At 48.8% G+C, this 19,826-nt stretch overlaps 1 protein-coding gene across 5 annotated transcripts; it reads right to left on the bottom strand.

The window, feature by feature from the left end:
- Window positions 1–11,339: 11,339 nt before the first annotated feature.
- Window positions 11,340–19,545, bottom strand: LOC133358607 (histone-lysine N-methyltransferase PRDM9-like). 5 transcript variants are annotated; one of them, XM_061576994.1, is made up of 5 exons: window positions 19,476–19,545; window positions 18,619–18,795; window positions 15,898–15,981; window positions 15,083–15,217; window positions 11,340–12,667 (listed from the first exon to the last, which is right to left on the bottom strand). In XM_061576994.1, exons 2-5 carry the CDS (start codon window positions 18,722–18,724, stop codon window positions 11,814–11,816), a joined length of 1,179 nt encoding a protein of 392 aa, XP_061432978.1. In that variant the 5' UTR covers window positions 18,725–18,795; window positions 19,476–19,545; the 3' UTR covers window positions 11,340–11,813. The 5 variants fall into 5 exon arrangements, with proteins under 5 accessions (XP_061432978.1, XP_061432974.1, XP_061432976.1 ...); XM_061576990.1 differs by having other exon boundaries at window positions 19,176–19,544; XM_061576992.1 differs by having other exon boundaries at window positions 19,188–19,544.
- Between the last annotated feature and the right edge of the window lie 281 nt (window positions 19,546–19,826).

Raw genomic sequence — 19,826 nt, 5'->3', positions numbered from 1 at the left:
TGGGTCCCCAGGTGTAATAGGCGCTCATGCGCGGCCCACACCACCTTGCCTCGCAACCCAGAAGGGACCACCAGCCGATGTCGCTGGGATTTCCCGTCCCAATGCATCAGCAGACCTTGCACCATTTCCCATGCATCAGAACCACCCTTCACCCGCCCAGCACCCCCGACGCGACGACGCCACCCGAGGAGGGAGGTATCCTCCATCTGGAGGCGCCCCCATTCAGTGACGGGCAACCCCAACAGGGAATCTCTTCCCTGTTGTTCGATCGAATTAGTAATTAATGTTTCGTCGTCGTCGGTGGCTGCCAAGACCGGAACCGATGCGTCCCCTGAAGGCCTGCAACGTCCCGACCCCAGGAGGCATGCACATGCGGAGGTGGTTGGCATGCGCGACAGAGCGTCCGCATTCGTATGGCGAACGCCCTTACGGTAGGTGGTTTCAAAATCAAAGTCCTGGAGAATCTCCAACCATCGAGACAACTGTCCCGATGGTTGTTGAACTCGCAGGGCATACTGTAGTGCCGCATGATCTGTGCGGACGGTGAAATGCCGACCGTACAGATATGGGCGATACTGTTGGATGAAATAGACAATTGCCAACAGTTCCCTACGGGTGACACAATATCTTTGCTCCGCAGGAGACAACACCCGACTACCGTATGCGACCACCTGTTCCATGCCATCAACCACCTGGGAAAGCACACCCCCAATACCCGTGTTGCTCGCATCGGTGTCGAGCAAAAAGGGCTTAAAAAAATTGGGGTAAACCAAGGCAGGGGCTTTTACCAGGACGTCCCGAAGGGAGCAGAAAGCAGCCTCCTCCTCTTGACCCCAGTGGAACCGAACCCCTTTAGATGTTAAAGCGTGCAGGGGTTTGGCAATTGTCGCAAAATCAGCGACGAACCGTCGGTAATACGACGCGAAGCCAATGAAACTCCTGACCTCTCCCACCGAGGTGGGAGTCGGCCAGGAGCTGACACACTGCGTTTTGGCGGGATCGGTAGCAATACCTGAGCGTCCCACGATGTGCCCCAAATAACGCACCGAATCGCGCAACAAATGGCATTTTTGGGGCTTGAATTTCAAATTAGCAGCCCGCATCTTTAGGAAAACCGCCCGCAACCTCTGGAGATGTTCGTCAAAAGTTTTACCAAAGACGATAACGTCATCCAAATAAATGAGGCACGACTCCCATTGCAATCCAGCCAAAACCAATTCCATCAAACGCTGGAAAGTTGCCGGCGTGTGTGTAAGCCCATCGGCAACCGGTTGAATTGGAACAGGCCGTGCGGTGTACGGAAAGCAGTTTTAGGCTTTGAATCATCGTCCAGAGGAGGCTGCCAGAATCCCGAAAATAAATCCAGTGTGGAAAAGAATCGCGCTCCCGCCAAGGCGTCCAGCGATTCATCCATCCGAGGGAGCGGGTATGCGTCGGCAACCGAAATTTTGTTAAGGCGCCGGAAATCAACGCAAAACCGCAACGAACCGTCCTGCTTTTTAACCAGGACGATCGGCGCTCCCCAAGGGCTGGTGGAAGGAGAAATGATGTCGGCGGCCAACATGTCATCAACAGCCGATTTGACATGGTCCTTTTCGGCGGGACTCAACCGAAACGGATTTTGGCGAATTGGCGCGCTGTCACCCGTGTCAATATGGTGACGCAGCAGGTGAGTACAACCCAAATCGTATTTATTCCGACTAAAAACGTCGGAAAATTCCCGCAGTAGTGTTTTAAGTTGTTGACGCTCTGAATCTGACAGGTCCGTCGATCCCGCACATAGCGCCTCGAGCCACCCTTCATCGCTGTCCGAATGCGGTCGCGGCGCAGGGACAACGCTGACGTGATTTGCGACGGGTTCCTCACATGGCACCGGCGTTGCGTGAGCAAGCACGGTCCCCTGTGGGACCACCACCGTCTGCGAGCCCACATTGAGGACCGCGATGAAGGGTTCACCGTCCCCTCTTACTATGGTCTAGGCCGGAAGTAAATGAGGTCCACTAACCCCGGCCCTAGACGGCCCCAGCAGAACCCCTTGGGCCCCAATACCCTTAGCGAAGGGCCGCCGAAGTTTCAAAGGAATCAACATTTGCGCCCCCGGAGGGACGCGCACCGTTCTCTCTACGAATGCCGGCACCGTCGCGAACGCCGTCCGAGTCGTAACTGGCGATGGCAGAAACGCCATGCGTCTGCCCGACGGGAGCTCAATACATCCCTGGTCGATTAATATCCTAATCGGCATTTTGGCCAGGAAGTCCGTCCCCAGCAGGCACGGAACCGCCAGCGAGGAGGAAACAAAAATCGGCCCAGACAATTTAATTTCCCCAATACAAATTTGGGCACGAATTTGTCCGATGATGCCAAGTGAGCCCCCGTTAGCCGCATAGAATGGTACGTTAACAGGCATCAAAGGACGGCTCCGGACAGGGAGAATATTGTAAATTAACTCCGAAATAATGGTCGCCGATGCTCCCGTATCGACCAGGATGCGCACTTCAACCCCGTCGATGTGCCCCACAACGGCCGACGACCCCGACGATGCGGCTACCACACGATCGGCCAGCACGGACCACTGGCCGGGTTCGATATGAGTACCCGGAGTGGTGCGTGATGGTGCGATGGTGCGCGATATCGGCCCCCCTCTCGTTGCGGTGTTTGAGTGCGTGACGGGCGTGTGCGTGGGCCAAACATGTGGGGTGCCGCGACTCGCCGGGTTATGATGGTGGAGCTTGTGATGAGGCCCGTCGTCCCGTTGAGGTGTCGTCCCGCGCTGTCGAGGAGCGTGGCACCCCGAGGCGACGTGGCCCCGGACGCCGCAGTTGAAACACCGCGGGAGCGCCGTCGGAGGAGACGGACGGTTGAAACGGCCCGGCCCGTCCCGGCCCGACCGTGCTCCTGTCGCCTGTTGCGGTTGGTGGTCGACGGCGTAGAGCTCCTCCGTCGGAATGGTGGCTGCAGCCACTGCACGCCCCGCCGATGCCCTGCTGGCTTTCCGCCGCAGTGACAGGAGGTTGGCGTGGAGGAGCCGCGCCGCCTGGAGCGATGTCATCTCCGCGTCCTCCTGTGCGACGACCGCGATGTCAAGGTCGTCTGCCAGGAGGAGGATTTTCTCCGTGACCATTGCGTCCACGCCGTCGTCGTCCATACGAGGGAAAGCCGACTTAGCCATCGCCAGGAGGCTCGTCCGGTATGCTAGGGGCGACTCCTTTTCACCCCGCCTGCGATCGTAAAATTGCTGTCGGCATTCAGCCGATGGTCCATAGACCCCGCCCAGCAGCTGTAGCGCCATCGGAAGCGTAGACCGCTTCTCCCTCGGCGCCGATGTGAGGGCGGCGAGCGCGTCGCCGTCGAGGAGCGCCGGCAGCGCGCAGAGAGCCTCCTCATCCGACCATTTTGCCATTTCCTGATGGGCGAGGAAACGTCGCCGAAAGCCGGCCCAGTCTCCCTCCGCGCCGATGAACTCCTTCAGCGGGGGCAGTCTCTGATGTAGCGCAGCGGTTGTTGTAGACTCCCGCAGGTTGTTGTCACCACCACTCGGCTGTGCATCGGTGCGAAGGGCCGATGGGATCGCCTGTCGCGGTTGTGATGACGCACCCTCCGGCGGTGATGACGCTGCAGCTCCAGCGATGCCGATGTCGGAGCGGATGTTCAGGCTGGCCACGCCCTGAACAGCTGTAGCGTCGATGGCGGGAAATTCAAATTGCGACTGTTCCGAAATGGCGGGAAGGCGCCCTGGTCGTTGGCTCGCCTCGCCCCGTGGTGGATCACCGGCCCCCAATCGCGTGATGGTCTCCAGCGTGGCGGCAGCGGCATACAGCAGCTCCGCCAGCCTCCCGTGAGCCAGCCGTAACGCGTCTGGCTGCGGCCCCTCTTCATTTCGATGCCCCGGTAAGAAGGCGTCAGGCCCCGGCTGCACCATGTCTTGTGGAGCCGTCTCGGGCTCGACGATCTCGGCAGTGTCTTCCTCCTGCGGTACTTTGGCCCGAGCTGTTTTCCGCGTGTCCATGTTCGTATTACTTCTGACTCCAGTTGAAGTACCGGTGAGGACGCTTGACACCGAGGTTGAGGCACACGTATATTTATTTCACAATACGACAGTGGGCATATAACACTCGAGGGGGAATCGGCCCCCTCACCCGTATAACTCGGGATACACCCCTAGCTAACTCTGTCCTAGCCCCGAGTCCTCCACTGATGGGCTAGGGGAGGCTATCTGGCCCGACACTGGTAAGTCGGGCCCGGTACCCGGAGTTCCAGACCAGCTCTTACAAGAGCACCGGCTCTGGCTTTCGGGACCACGCCGCTGGCTCAGTCCTGTCCGGCCCTGAAAAGGACATCGAACTAGGGGAGTCCAGGGCTCTATCTAAGACGTCTTCAGTATTCTTCCTTTAGCTTAAAACATAACTCCCGAGCCCTTTGAAACATCCCCTTTTATACCCAACCCCTCCCTGAGGGGTGGGGCCCCGGGGGATCATAACGTTCGAACCAGCCCCCCCCAGGGTGTCTGGCTCGGACGTCGTAGAGGGCACCTCCTCGTGCACTTACGTAGCCCCGCCCACCGTGTTTGTTTTCCATAGGCTGCCATGCATAACGGGCCCTCTCTTTAACACCCCTACACATATACACTGGATTACATACTTTAAGGACTTTTTTATGGTTGTGTTGTATCCTGTAATCAATGCTACAGTTAACCCCCTGAACATTAAAATGTACTGTTAAAGATTGTAAACGTGCCCATCTTTCGCCCTACATCTTTCTCTGTGTATGCGTGTGTATGTATGTGACTTGTATGTGTGTGCATGGGTAGCGGTAGTGTAGATGTTAGCGCTCTGCGCTACGAACCCAGCGACCCGAGTTCGATTCCCACACACGGCCAACAAGAGTGACGATTATCTGAACCGGTCCTGGGCTTTTTCTAGGGCGACTCAGCCTCAAATGAGTACCTGGTGTGGTGTGTAAACATCGCCACTGGGGGAGACAAAGGCGGCCGGGCGTGGTGCTGGCCACCCACCCCTCGTGTGCCGTGCCAGTCTTCATAGGTGCTCGTTAACAGCACTTGCCCCAACAGTTCCGTTACAGGTTTTACATGGGATCTTTTGTCTTTTTTTGTACGTCTGTATGTTGCTGAGTGTGACCATCTCACCCTCAGCCCTCGTGTTGACTGTATGTGGCTATCTGATGTGCCAATCTGTTGAGGAAGTACAAGGAGCGATACAGAGTCTGAGACCAGGAAAAGCGCCGGGCAGAGATAAGATCCCAAGATCCCAAACGAACTGTTCAGGGAGGGTGGCGTCTGTGTGATATCATTGCAATTGTCTGCATCACAGCAGTGACGTGCGGTGAGGTCAATGGCTGGGGAGGCACTGGCTCGTGTCAGAGCCACATTCACACACTGAGGGGGGCATGGCCTCACTGAGGGGGCGTGTCCTCACTGAGGGGGACGTGTTAGACACGCAGTGGCTCTCATCAACCTTGTTTGGCGACTACAGTGATCCCTAGTTTATCGCGGTTAATGGGGACTGGAACCCCTTGCGATAGGTGAAAATCCGCGAAGTAGGATTGGCCCCCTAGGAATTTCCGTATATGTGTGTGGGTACCAGATTGTTTAAAATATGTATATTTATACTTTATATATATTTACTTAAATCTATTTAATTATAAAACCTTAATATTATACATTCACTCTCTCTCATACGATACGTATTATGGTGTTCTACACTCACCAATGACAGTAGTATCTTGAGACTTGACTCCAGTAATGACGACGATGACAATGACGATGACAATGACGATGACAATGACGACGATGACAGACCTGTGCAGTTCGATGAATGTGATGATGAATGATGATGATGATGGTGTTACTGCACAGGTATAATGAGGCCTTTAAATCAGTTCGAAAAATCCGCGATGCACTGAGGCCCGCGAAACTTGAACCGCGAAGTGGCGAGGGATTACTGTATTCTACCCCACGTGTTGAATTTAGTTTTAACCCAGTGTACCACCCCCGGCCCCCACCGCCATGCCTGGCCCTACACGGTTCTGAGGAATAAATGTGTAGTGTCAGTGATTATTTTTATTTAGAACCTCATGGTCTCATCCACACTCTCTACGGTCGCTCAGCCTAGCCTGTACACAACACTAGCCGTCTGACACTGACGGCGCTGACTGAGACAGCCAACTACTTTTTCACAGCACAATATCGAGCGAAGACGGCAGCGACGACGGTGACGGGACGACAGCGCCGATGAGACGAATCCAATCCCAGAACCGGCCACCTCGAGCTCCCGCTCTCGGCTCCTTTTATCCTCCCAGCATGGCCTAACTCCGCCCTGGCCACGCCTCCCTTCTCGAACCCACAAGCAGGTCCCAGGGGCTTCCAGATGGGGTTCTCTATGACCCTTGCCCCAGTGCCTCCGCCTTGCCAACACACCTCAGCACAAACTCACCGGCGTGTGTACTATCTGTCCACACAGTTGCTGCTGCTGTCCAGCAGCCGGCGCTATTACACTACACATGTAACGAATAATGAACATCATCAATATATATTTTTAACCAATTGTCCATTTTGTGAGGTATATCCTAACCAGCAAGTAACTGCAAGCGAATACAAAAACATTTCTACGTATGCCCCGCTTGCATGAGGTAATGTGTTCGCGCCCATTACTCTTGTAAACCAACATTGTTTACGATCAATGCGTTTAGAAAGGTTTTTATATCATACTATGTTATACCAAATGGATTACAATGTTATCGTGGTTATATTGGCAGATTCATACAACATGATCATTCACCACTGACTCTCGCATATGATATAATTTCACGATATTTATAAATCACCTCACATACCCCCAGGGATTTGCTTACTGACAGTTGAGAACCACTGCTCTATATAATGTGTGCTATAACGACGACTCGAACACAGGTTCTTTGGGTAAGGCTCAGATGAGCGAAACTCTTTAATGTGTGTGTAGTCTTGTAAAATGACTCAGACTGACACGTTGTAACAGGTCACCTGCTTACACTTTATTAGCATATTCTTGCACCAGTTGTAGGCACTTCTATCACTGTCGCTACGGTCACTTCTGTTAACCAATTCCCACCCTTATCTACGCTACACCTCGCTAACCTGCACACAGCAGCTCTCGCTCTCAGCAGCTCTGCACTCAAGGCTCCGCAAACAGCAGCGCTCACACAGAGGCTTGCACACAGCAGCCCTCACACAGAGGCTTTCACACAGCAGCACTCACACAGAGGCTTGCACCCAGCAGCCCTCACACAGAGGCTTTCACACAGCAGCGCTCCCGCAGCCTACGTTCCCTCAGACCCACTCACTCGTCCGACCCAGGCGGGGGGATCAACCATCACCCACCCCGCGACTCGTGAGGGTTGAGGTCCGTTCTCGGCAGCGGCGAGACATCTTCTCTCTCTTGCACCCCGCAACACGAACTCTCGCTCCGCTCTCAAACACGTCCTTATATCCCCCTCCCAATTGTCCAGCTCCTCCCTTGTGTTTCTTTAGGGCCAGACAAGCTAGCGCCTGTCAGGCCATCAATTACCCCTGAACTCACGTCTCCCTGGCAACACCTCCGGTGTCAGCGTGCAACCCCGGGCCGACCCGGTCTGCACCTGCTTCTCTCCCAAATTAGGTGGCTGTTTTCCCGTGCAACGTTATGTTGCACACGCGCACGTGTTTGTCCTCGGTTGCCCTGGGCCAACAGTGTGCACCACATATTCCACCACACTACATGTGTACAAAATGTATCAGTTTAATTATATTATAAGCGTATTCGTGAGTAAAATCTTCAAATTAATACACGACAACATTCGTATAGACTCAATATGATACCTGCATTGGGAGCTCATCTCAAACACAACTTACCTGGCCAACACCAGAACATAACTGAGAACCAGTTTAACACGCAGTATTGCTTTCGCGACCAATATTTTGCATAATCAAGGGGCTTTTATAAATCCTTTATATTAAGTTCGCTTGCTTGCGTGGTTGCTTGCTTGCTTACGACCGTGAAAATCTTTCGGTCGTTTTTTAACCCACTTCCCGTGAGCCAATCGAGCTGACATTTTGCACACAGACTTGTTGTGCGAGACAATTAATGTTAGTGAAAAAAAAAATTCAAAAATTTTACACTTTGTAGGCAAAACATTTTTTATTTTACATTTATTTAAATAGAACTCATTCATGGCTTTGGCTGAACGTCACAGTGTAGGAGCCCAGAGCGTAACCCCTCCACAGGCCGTGGCGGAGTAGCGCAGTTGATAGCGCCCTCGCTTCCCATGCCAAAGGTCGCGGGATCGATCCCCGCGTCCTCCACAGGTGAATATATTTTTAAATCCTTTATATTAAGTTCGCTTGCTTGCTTGCGTGCTTGCTTACGACCGTGCAAACCTTTCGGTCGTTTTATAACCCACTTCCCGTGATCCAATCGAGCTGACATTTTGCACACAGACTCGTTGTGCGAGACAAATAATGTTCGTGAAAATGTTTTTCCAAAATTTTACACTGTTTAGGCAAAACAAATGAAATATTTAATTACCAATTGCTTAATACTGGCAGACAATCATCTGACCCATAGGTGGCAGCCATCTCAAGCCAGAGGACGAGAGGACTCTAGCCGCCACGCATATAAAGGATTTAGAGTGAAAAACTTTGTTTTTACTGGTTTACTTGTTTTGGGTTAGATCGTGTAAATATGTGTCGTTAACCCGCCACCACCCGACACAGTCAATTAGTAAGGTTTGTCATGTAAACAAAACGTGCCAACTAGTTACTACTTTAGCCCACCGGTGTGTTGGAAATTAAACTATCCAGCGGTTTCCGATGGGTACGTCTTTAAATATAAGAAGTTGAATCGTCGTCAACAAATGATGACCATTGTTCTTTCTTTTATTGTGTTTGAGATGTTTCTGATTCAAACGGTTTCGAAAGAAAAAATATGCATTGTATGATATTCAAACATGAATAATTCGAAAACGGTATGGATGCCATAGGTGTGGCTCGTTTTATCACCTTGAATAGGCGGTCCAAGATGATGTGTTGTGCCCCTACTGCCAACGCGGTATCTCCACGTTACTCTTGTTTTATTTTTTGACTCTGTCTATCCAGCGCTGGGATCGGCAACCCTTTCAAAGAAGGAGAACAGTTTATTTAGTTTTGGTCTTTGATAAAAATAGTTGAGCTGCACCACACGCACAGCTGCTGCGTGTACACAAACACAGCCGCTGGTATACAGCAGGCGACACCAACACCAACACATTCTAACTTAAACAAAATAGGTGATGTGTTATTCTTCAATAATAACAGTTTGTGACTGTTGTACATTTTGTCGTCACCAAGACATCCCATAGTGACCCCATACCCTGCCATATTTAATACATTATCTTTATGTTAAGATTTAAAGAAAAAAAATAGGCTGCCCGCAAAGGGGGCAGCCAAAGAGCCACAAGGGGGAAGTCAAAAAGCCCCAAGGGGGCAACCAAAGAGCCACAAGGGGAGCAGCCAAAGAGCCACAAGGGGGAAGTTAAAGAGCCCCAAGGGGGCAACCAAAGAGCCACAAGGGGAGCAGCCAAAGAGCCCCAAGGGGGCAGCCAAAGAGCCACAAGGGGGAAGTCAAAGAGCCACAAGGGGAGCAGCCAAAGAGCCACAAGGGGGCAGTCAAAGAGCCACAAGGGAGCAGCCAAAGAGCCGCAAGGGGGGCAGCCGACGAGCCACCACATGCGGCTCCAGAGCCGCAAGTTTCCAATCCGTGACCTAGCAATATCTAGACTATTTCGTTTTCATTATTATTATGCTTGTTTACATAGGAAAGCCTTAGAGTCTCAAGACTCTTTAACAGTAGAGTCCAGCCAAAGTGTAAGCAGTTGGGAGTGATGTTGCTTCTGCTATGACAGGAAACCAGAGAAATCCGGAGGAAACCCATACAGAACAAGGGGAGAAACACAAACTCGACGGAGAAAGATGCTAGCTAGGTCGGGAATCAAACTAGGACCTTGTTGCCAAGTGTTACCACCGCCACCCTGCCATCCAAATATCTATTCGAGGTCAAGTCAATGACGTTCCGCTTTCAGAAGTTGACAGCAGAATTACAGAGTGGGTTGATTTGGTTGCGGGCAGTTTTAAATCCAGTGGCTGGGCAGTGTGGCTGCCCTCTCAGTAACCCTGATCTTGTTTTTCTGGGTGCCTAGCATACGATCTAACCAAAACAACATTTATTATGGATAATATTGGTCGCAAAAACTTGTTAAGCTGGCATCGGGATGGCTGCCATGACTGGTCTGTTGTTTCCTGGGGTTACGAGCTGGCTGAACCACTTTGGGGCGCCACAGTAAGCGAGATGTGAACTACCTCGCCTGGTATGCTGCTGTATATTAGGAGTTGTGTGCATCTCTCCACATTTAAAATCACTTGTGTTTAGAATATTTGGCTGTTATACATTTCCACGTGATGAGCCAGTTCGCTGAGCTATTATCTGTGGCCAGCTGGCTTCTGAAAAAGAGTGCCATAGCTCAGTGGGCCTTATCTGGTAAAATTAAAAAGTTTGTAATAGAGTAGCCCTGTACATGAGGAGTGGAGGGTACAGGTGTTGCTAACCCGAGGTAGTAGGATAGAATAGTCTTAACATTAAAACGGACTTATTAAATTGTTATTAAAAAGATTCTATCATAATATAATTTGTGTTTAAATATCATTTAATTAGATTGGTTAGGACAGGGTATATGCAATTATAACTTTAGTTAGATGAGCAGAGCAACACATGGGTTCGGCCACTTGGCAGCCATATTGACGGCTGGCTTTTTAGATTCATTGAAGCTTTTTTCTCGATGAACACTGCACGTGAATGCAATATACTCGTTCATGGTAAAAAAAACCATTACAATGTTTGACCATACAAAAAAATATACAGTTAATTACCCTCCTCACAACTAGCGTGGTGAAGTATGGTTAAACTCCCAAGCATAACACACGGCCTGGGGAAGGTCTTATTCCAGCAGTAGATTGACAATGAACCACGTTCTTCTTTTAAGGAACAATCATTTGGTCCTAAATACTTCTGATATGGAGACACTTGATGTACGCATCAAATAATTCGCGACGGAATAATTTTCAATGTTACGTGCTTTAAAGATGTTTTTTCTCTGTACCACCATGTTATCTATATAGCCTGACCACTATCGACTTAAGACGTGTTTCTCAATTCGTAACAGGTCAACTCTTGATTGTCTGGGGTTAACGGCGGTCAGAGGACAATCCGGAAAAAACGAATGTAAATTATGATATGCAAATCGTAATTGCGAAACCACACAAAATGTTAATGAAGTAGTAATATTTGGCATTAACATTTTTATTGTTTCTTAATCAGTTTATCTGCATAAATATTGTGCGGTCACGTGGGCAGTGAATAATAGGCCCGCGACGAGTTGCGGAGCGGCTCGTAAAACCAACGCACTTATAATGTGTAAATGTGCGACTCGGATAATGCACCCTTTGATAATTGAGAGTTACCAGCGCATAGGGCCATCCATGGGGGTGGGGGGCCCCCAAAGCGCAGGGCCTGGGGCAGTTGCCCCGATTTGCCGTGTATCCTAGGTACGGCTCTGCACATGCCTCTCAAGGGAATCAATCATTCCATTCTCATTACGTATAGTTAACAGGACACAGTTGGACAACGGTATTATACAAACAAATAAGATTCACCACTCTTACCCGCACATCCGATTAGCACGGTTGGCTACGCACGGTGCGAAAGAAGTTCCACATACGTAAATACATACATCAATGGAGACAGAACTCGGACTCAAGGTTTGCACCCCGGAGTATGCGTTATTGCGTGACTCTTTAAAGTGTAGATCCGCGTAAAGCCCTTCCCGCACTCCTTGCAAACGTGCAGCTTCTCGCCGGTGTGCGCTCTCGTGTGCCTCTCCAAGTCGGAACGCTTTGCGAATCCCTTCTCACACTCCTTGCACACGTGCGGCCACTCGCCCGTGTGCGTCCTTGCATGCCTTTCCAGGTCGGAGCGCTGTGCGAAGCCCTTCCCGCACTCCTTGCACACATGCGGCTTCTCTCCCGTGTGCGTCCTCGCGTGCCTCTCTAGGTCGGACCGCTGCGCGAAGCCCTTCCCGCACGCCTTGCACAGGTGCGGCCACTGACCCGTGTGCATGACAGAATGCACCCTCAAACACTCGCGCCACGTGAACCCCTTCCCGCAATCTTTGCACACGTACGGCAACTCGCCAGCGTGCGTTTTTGCGTGTTTCCCCAGATTGGAACGGTGCGCAAAGCCCTTCCCGCATTCTTTGCACACGTGCGGCTTCTCGCCCCTGTGCAGTCTCAAGTGCGTCTCCAGACTGGCGTGCGTTGAGAATCCCTTCCCACACTCCGTGCACACGTGTGGTCGCCCTCCACTGTGCGTTCTGGAATGCGTGTTTAAATTAGAACGCGTAGAGAACGCCTTGCCACACTCTTTGCACGTGTGCCTCCTCCCGCCGGCGGCGACGGTCGCCACACGCGGCGCGCCGCCTTCAAGTGACTTCCCGCATCGCCTGCAGGTTCGTGAACTCGGTCCGCTGCATCTCGCTTTGTCCGTTTTCGCTCCGGAGGAACCGCCCTTCCCGCACGCCTTGCACAGAAGCCCCCTTCTTTCTGATTCATCTGCCACGAATTTATAAAAAAATATATATAAAATGCAAATGTGAGGTTCGATTAACCGCTGAAAAAACTGTGTGGACGCCGGATGTTGTAACACATATCGACTCGGTTATGAGAAAACGTTGTCTAAAAACAAATGGACAAACAGTACTACGATGTGACAATACATTCTTGTACACTGGCCTCAGAAGTAGTTCCGTGGCATCATCCTCGACCATTTTCTAAATGTGATTAATGATAAAAATAAATGTCAATTATAAAAGCGCTTTCTGCAAAGTACTCAAGGCGCTATACACCACAATAAATCAACCAGTGCTCAAGGGAAGGAAAAACGAAGAAGTATTGGAGACAACTGAGAGAGCTGAAAGCAAGAGGCAATAAATGCACTTTGAGGAGGTAGCAAGATGCTATCTGCCTCGTCTGGTATTCAGGAGGTCGTGGGTTTGATCCCGACCTTGACGCCTGCTGCTGTATATTTGGAGTTTGCATATCTCTCTCCCTGTGGTCGCATGTTTTTTTTTTCCGGGTTCCCCCAGTTTTTCCATCAACATTTAAAATCAATATGTATTTAGAATATTTGGCTGCTATAAATTTCGATAAGCCACTTTGTTGTGGGCCTTACCTAGTAAAAAAAATAGCATAGTACAGTCTGTTCTCCTATAACGCGTGTTTTCAATACGCGAATTGGATATAACACGATGAATGTATTAAGGAACACATTTCTATAAGGCAGAAGTGAAATGGATATAACGCGATAGAGTGAACGGAACTACGTCGCGCGAGTAGGAATAAGCGGTCGCACGGCTGCCTCGGTGTAGCATCGCACAAGGCAGGATCCTGCTGGATGTTTCCAGATTCTAACCACGGCGCCTTAGTCTTTGTTCAGCCTGCGTTACGCATCTCGCGCGTTATCGCGGACTTGCTTTACCCCCTATATTCTATATTATTTATTATAACGCGATTTTTCATAACGTGGTGTTCTTCAGGAACGCAACTACCGCGTTATAGGTAGAACAGACTGTATGTGTAGTATAAAACCACATCGCTGTTATCTCCGGAATTGTGACGACGCTGGGAAAAAGCGCACGATGGACAAGGAGCAGCAACAACAGAGGGTACGGTCACCCAATGGGGAGGAGGAGCTGTGTTCGAGGAACACATAGCCGCGAGAATGCCGGGGTTGTCCACTTTTGTGAGAGAACCGTTCACATTACAAGGGGAAATCTTAAATTCAACTCTGAACTTCATAGGAAGCCAGTGAAGAGAGGCCAACACCGGACGGATTTCTTCACATGTCGGAGATTCTTGATACGATTCTGGCAGCCGAGTTCTGGACATGATATGAAATAATTGCTGGGAGAGTTTTATAAGCACATTGCCTCTGTCCACGATACAATAGACCGTCGATTATCCACGTGTGGTTTATCCGATTTGCAGATTAACCGCGCACCTGAGATAATAACTTAAATTAATAACTCACCGATTTTTTTCTTGAGCCCAAATTAATAATCTAATAATATAAAAAAAAAATTATTTGAAAACACGCTTTAATTAAATGTACCGTACTAGAAATGGAAGAACTCCACGACTCCAGGAAGTGGCCCCGAAGCTTGCCATAACATAAGGGGCTGTGGTGATTTACAGGCAACTTGAGTTGACCGTAGACAATTAGACCCAAGCCGAAACATAACATATAAAAAAGAATGTTTAAAAATATTTGTATTTTTATTTTTAATGATAGAATATAGTATTGTTATCAGTATGACATAAGTATATCAAATTTGCAGTCGATACCACATTGGGAAGTGGGTAAAAATTGAGTTACAAGATTTGAGGATACAACAACAGTTAATAAAAAGCGTGAAAAAACAGTTATACCTTGTTATTCTTGGAAATGTTTATTATAAGTCATGCGGTGCTTAAACCAAACAATTATGTTGCTAAGGTTAATCCAAATCCACGTGATCACCCCTACAGTACAGTAGCTGCAATATCTTTAAAACAGTGGGCGGAGTTTGATTGATGTTGATTGGTGTGGCTCTACTATCATCCACTTAGTGCGCCGACTCTTTCTGCGCAGGAGCAGGAAAGTGTTATCACTAAGCAAGCGCATCGATCGGTAGGATTTTTCAAACCTGTTTAAGTGAGTGTTTTTATATGGACTTTTGTAATAAAACAAGATCAATATATAATTTGTATCTATATTCATGGTTTTTGGCATAGAGATCCGTGGTAAATGGTTATATTTTTAAATTATCCACTATTCTGAATGATCCGTGGTGGTCCTCCCCATCATTAGTGTGGATAATCGAGAGCCTACTGTATAACCTCCATTATTAACACAACTGGAATATAATCTGTGATGAAGCAAGGCAAGTTTTGCCTTTTTCTCTGCGATGCGATCCAAAGCAAACTCACCATCACATACGTCCCCGTCCGATAACTCCACCTCGATGAAATTTTGATCTGGATTGTCGGCATGCCCATGGGAATCCCCCGTTTCCTCCGGTCTCTCACTGGCATCTTCAACTTGAAAAGAATTTGGATCCGTAACTGCAATTTATAAAAAAAACATTGTTTTTACAGCATTGTCTTTCATATGTGGACAGTCTCGTACTTTCAAAAAAGGCAGTTAAAAAGGTCAGCCCATTACCCCGAGCACCGTGAGAATGATAGAACGTTGCGTTTGGTTATGCCCTTTGAGTCTTAAGTGTTGAAAGTCACTGAATCGGAAGTAATACATTTCCAGCAAAGTAAACTTACACCACCACAGGTGCTATTTTGATAGCCAAATGTAAGAATAATCCCTCATTTCCTCTGATCTTTCACTGGCTTTTGGATTAGGAACTGCACAATTATATATTACAAATAAAATCCACTTATTGTATTACCTACACAGGGAAGTCTGATACACATATATAAAACAAGGTGGTTACAAAAGGTCAGCTCATTATCCGACCACTAATGCATATCAATTTGCCCAAGTTGAGCTGTGTGAGGCCTGGATGTTAAAATGCAATAAATTATTATAAATAATTCAATAAAATGCATAGGATACTGGACATCTGTGAAAAAGGGCTTCATAGCTCATCGGATTTCTCCAGTATAAATGTTCTTATTCTGATGATATAAAGCCGTTTCCTCCTTATACTTAGAATTTTTTATATCCCGCCTTATTTCGGTTCTTTGATTCTTGTTTATCGCCCCACCTTCCTATACGACAGGGCTCTTACCATCTTCCTCGACTTCCGTTTTCACGATAATCCTCAGTATATCAGTGCCCAGACTCTCTTCATCTTCTTGCTTCACAACTGTCCCTGCACACGTACGTTCACAAACAACTGTTACTGACAATAGTTGCTGAATCTGGCAGACAGAGGTGTCTGGATGTATGTAAGTATAGTCTGTTCTCCTATAATGCGAGATTGGATATAACACAATCAATGTATTATCGGGAACACATTTTTTATAACGCGGATGTGAATTGGAAACAAGACGATTGAGTGAACAGAACTACGTCACCCGAGTAGGAATAAGCAGTTATATGGGTGCCTCGGCATAGCATCACACAAGGCGGGATGCTGCTGGATGCTTCTAGATGCTACCCACGCGCCTCTGTCTTTGTTCAACCTGCGTTACGCATCTCACGTCTTATTGCGGACTTTGCTTTGCTCCTATATTATAATGCAATTTTTCCATAATGCAGTGTTCTTCAGGAAAGCAACTATTGTATTATAGAACAGACTATACGTTTGTTGAACTTCTTCCGCACAGTATGAAGCCAACCGTGCTAATCGGAGGTGTGGGGGAAGGGCAGCAAACTAAACACAAAAAGCAGTCCTAAAGAAATGCGTTTTAAATGTAATGATTTAAAAGTGCATAGCTCCAGAGGCTTTCTAATATCGAAAGAGCGCTCCAGATGGTCGCAAAAGCGCATCTGAAAGGGCGCGATTCAGGTGCACAAGAACTCACACCCCTACATTCCTGGATGTCTAATCTGTGTTTCAGCAGCCTGCGATGAAAAAACTCAGTTGTCAAAAGCAGCAGGTTGATGGTCTCAGCCCAGCCACCAATGAACACGCGTAAATCATTGTATAACATTTGAATTTAGATTTTATTTAGTGTAAACCATTGGTAAAAAGTTTGGTTGTATTTATATGCAATTAAACCTCTTTTTGGAGAACAACACTGCAGTTATCTGTGCTACGTTGTGGGCACGCTTGGCTCAGGCAAGTGATGCAAATGGCCACACCTTTGTGGCGTGACACACCGAGAACACAGCTGGACAATTAGGGGAAAAAAACGACGCGAGCAAAGTCTTGTTCATTACGAGGTGAATTAACGTCCCCCCTCTCTCGTCTTTAAAACCAGGGTAAGGCCCAACTGAGCCGTCTAGCTCTTTTTTAGAAGCCACGTGGTCATCAAAAATGATAGCTCAACCAAGCGGGCTTATTGTCATCACGTGGAAATTGATCACAGCTGGCAAATCACTCGAAACGTGTGATGTTGATTCTAAATGTGGAGGGAAAAAAACCAGAGGACACGGACAGAAAAATCCACGCAACCACGGGGAGAAAGACACGCTAACTCCAAATATACAGAAGGCGTCAGGGTCGGGATCGAACCCACGACCTCCTGTATACCAGGCGAGGTAGTTAACATCACCTAACCACCGCGACGCCCTTTCTGGAGCTCCTAAAAGTCAGCAGAGCCTCGCGTCATCACCTGAGGGAATGGCCACGGAAGATGACTCCACAGAACGATTTCAAGAGGAGCCTCCGCTTCGCCAGACCTCTCGTAACTCAACACCAAATGACACTCCGTACTTTGTGGTTCGCCGTGTTTAATCGGTGCTGCAATAACTGAGGTTTGATGATCACAATCACTGCCACCAAACTCCTTATTGACTGCCTCACCTTCATTCGACTCGACTATTGAAATTATTTCACGATCGGTCTACCATCCTATGCCTTCAAACCACTCCCAACAAATTCAAAACGTCGCTGCCCGTATGATCTTTAATCTTCCCTTCCATTCCCACAGATCGCCCCTCCTCGTTCAGCTCCACTGTCCTCCCCCCTTATTATCGTTGCCTTTTTAAATTCCTTACCTTAGTTTATACATCTCTCCACGGCCGGGGCTCCTCTGACTTACCTCTCTTCTCGCATCTCACTTTATGTTCCTGCCCCGCTCCTCTGGCGTTCTAAATCTTCGCCGTCTCTTTCTGTTGCTCTTCCTCCACCTCATCAGTGCTGCACAGTCCTCTTCGCTCGTTCCCTCTCCTAGCCCCCTCTTCCCTGGCATCAGCTGCCCCTGCACACCAATCATCACTCTCTCTCCCTCTCGCTTACCTTCGGCTCCTCTCTTAAACCCCACTCGTTCTCTCTTTCCCCACCCTTCCTTCTGCCCTTGTTGTCCTCCCCACTTGCACTAACGCATACCGTGTCAACCCATAGGGTTTACCCCGTATTCATGAAGAGGAAATGGAGTTTTCAGGTCCAAAGCGGTGTACAGCCGTTTCAACACGGGCAAAACTTAGTTTTGCCTATTTGTTTGTGTTTCTCCCCTGTGGTGGGAATTTGTAGGATGAACGTTGTCATTTATAAGGGCACGGGGTGACCAATAAGGTCTGAATTGATCTGTAATAAGGTAGGCGCTGACAAGGGGATGACAAGTAAGGGGTTGACAGGTAAGGGGTTGACAGGCAAGGGGTTGACAGGCAAGGGGTTGACAGGCAAGGGGTTGACAGGTAAGGGGTTGACAGGCAAGGGGTTGACAAGTATGGGGTTGACAGGTAAGGGGTTGACATATAAGGGGTTAATTTTACATATATCCCATTCACTCATCTCGCCAACCACCTTGTACCACGGTTAGTTCACTGTGCAGCGCCTTAGTTAAGGCGCTATATAAATATATGATAAGATTACAGGAAAATACTTGCGAACGCATCTCACCGGCATCTGCATCTTCGTGTTTAACCGTCAAGTCGGGAAACATCTCGATGCTTGCGTTCTCTTCATTCACGGGTTTCATCGATGGCGATTTCACACACGAAGCCATCTGAACTATCACGGAGTTGTAACACGGCTCCTTGAATTAAGCGAGGTTATTATTGTTGTTGCTGTTAAGAGCTTTGGGGAGGGGAAGGAGGAGAAAAAAAACGATGGGAGGTAATTACAAAGTGCTGCAAGTGCTTTGGATTTTTTTTTTAACGATGAGTGTTTTGACCTGCAGTGTTGTGTGTGGGTGAGTGAATGTTTGTGGGAAGCGGTGGTGCAGTCGTTAGCGCGCTGCTCCCTACGAACCTGGTCACAGGAGTTCGATTCCCGCTCACGGCACAACACCAGAACCGGCGGTTCGGCGAGTCAATGGAAATCGCTGTGATCTGCAGTACGTCCGTGCGTAGTGTATAGTAGTGGCTAGAGTAGTGTATAGTGTAGTGTTTAGTAGTGTATGGTATAGTGTATAATGTTGTGTATAGTAGCGTATCATGTAGTGTATGTATGTTGACCTTCTTTCGCACCGCACATAGCCAACCGTGTGAATCGGAAGTGCCGGGGGACGGACGGGCAAGAAGTCGGGTGGTCGAACGACGGAGTGTGGGGACGACACGACCTCAATCGGTGAGCAGAGCTCACGGGGGTCGAAGCCAAGCCCACGGTAGCAGCGATAGAAGGGTGATGAGGAGGCGACTGACCAGCCGATGAGCGAATGTCTCTGTGCGTATCTCCGTGTCTCTCTGTCAGTGTCTCTCAGTGACTGCGTGTCTCTCACTGTCAGTGTCTCTCAGCGTCTCCGTTGTCTCTCTCACCCCGTCAGCTGTCTGTCTGTGTTGTCTATCCGTGTCGTCTCCACATGTCTCTTGCCCCATCCCACACACGTTGTTTGCCTTTCAAGCGACAAGATGCGACACAAGACAAGAAGCGTTCTGCTACAAGATGCGGCACAAGATGGGGTTAAGCCACGCGGTCATCGGCTTTCTCGACCAATATCCATAATAAGAGGGGGTTTTGTGTGGGTGTGTTTTGGGTTAGAACGAGTACATATAAATGCGTCGTTAAACCCGCCACAGCCAATTAGTAAGGGGTTTGTCACGTAAACAAAACATGCCAAATTCGTTACTAGTTCGGCACACACCGATTGTGTGTTGGAGAGTAAAAAT

Source organism: Lethenteron reissneri, chromosome 62 (genome assembly GCF_015708825.2).
Source record: "Lethenteron reissneri isolate LAM-NWPU_2019-01 chromosome 62, ASM1570882v1, whole genome shotgun sequence".
In the NCBI taxonomy this organism is placed as follows: domain Eukaryota; kingdom Metazoa; phylum Chordata; class Hyperoartia; order Petromyzontiformes; family Petromyzontidae; genus Lethenteron; species Lethenteron reissneri.
The sequence above is the reverse complement of the archived record's forward strand: the minus strand, read 5'-3'. Positions and strand labels throughout refer to the sequence as shown.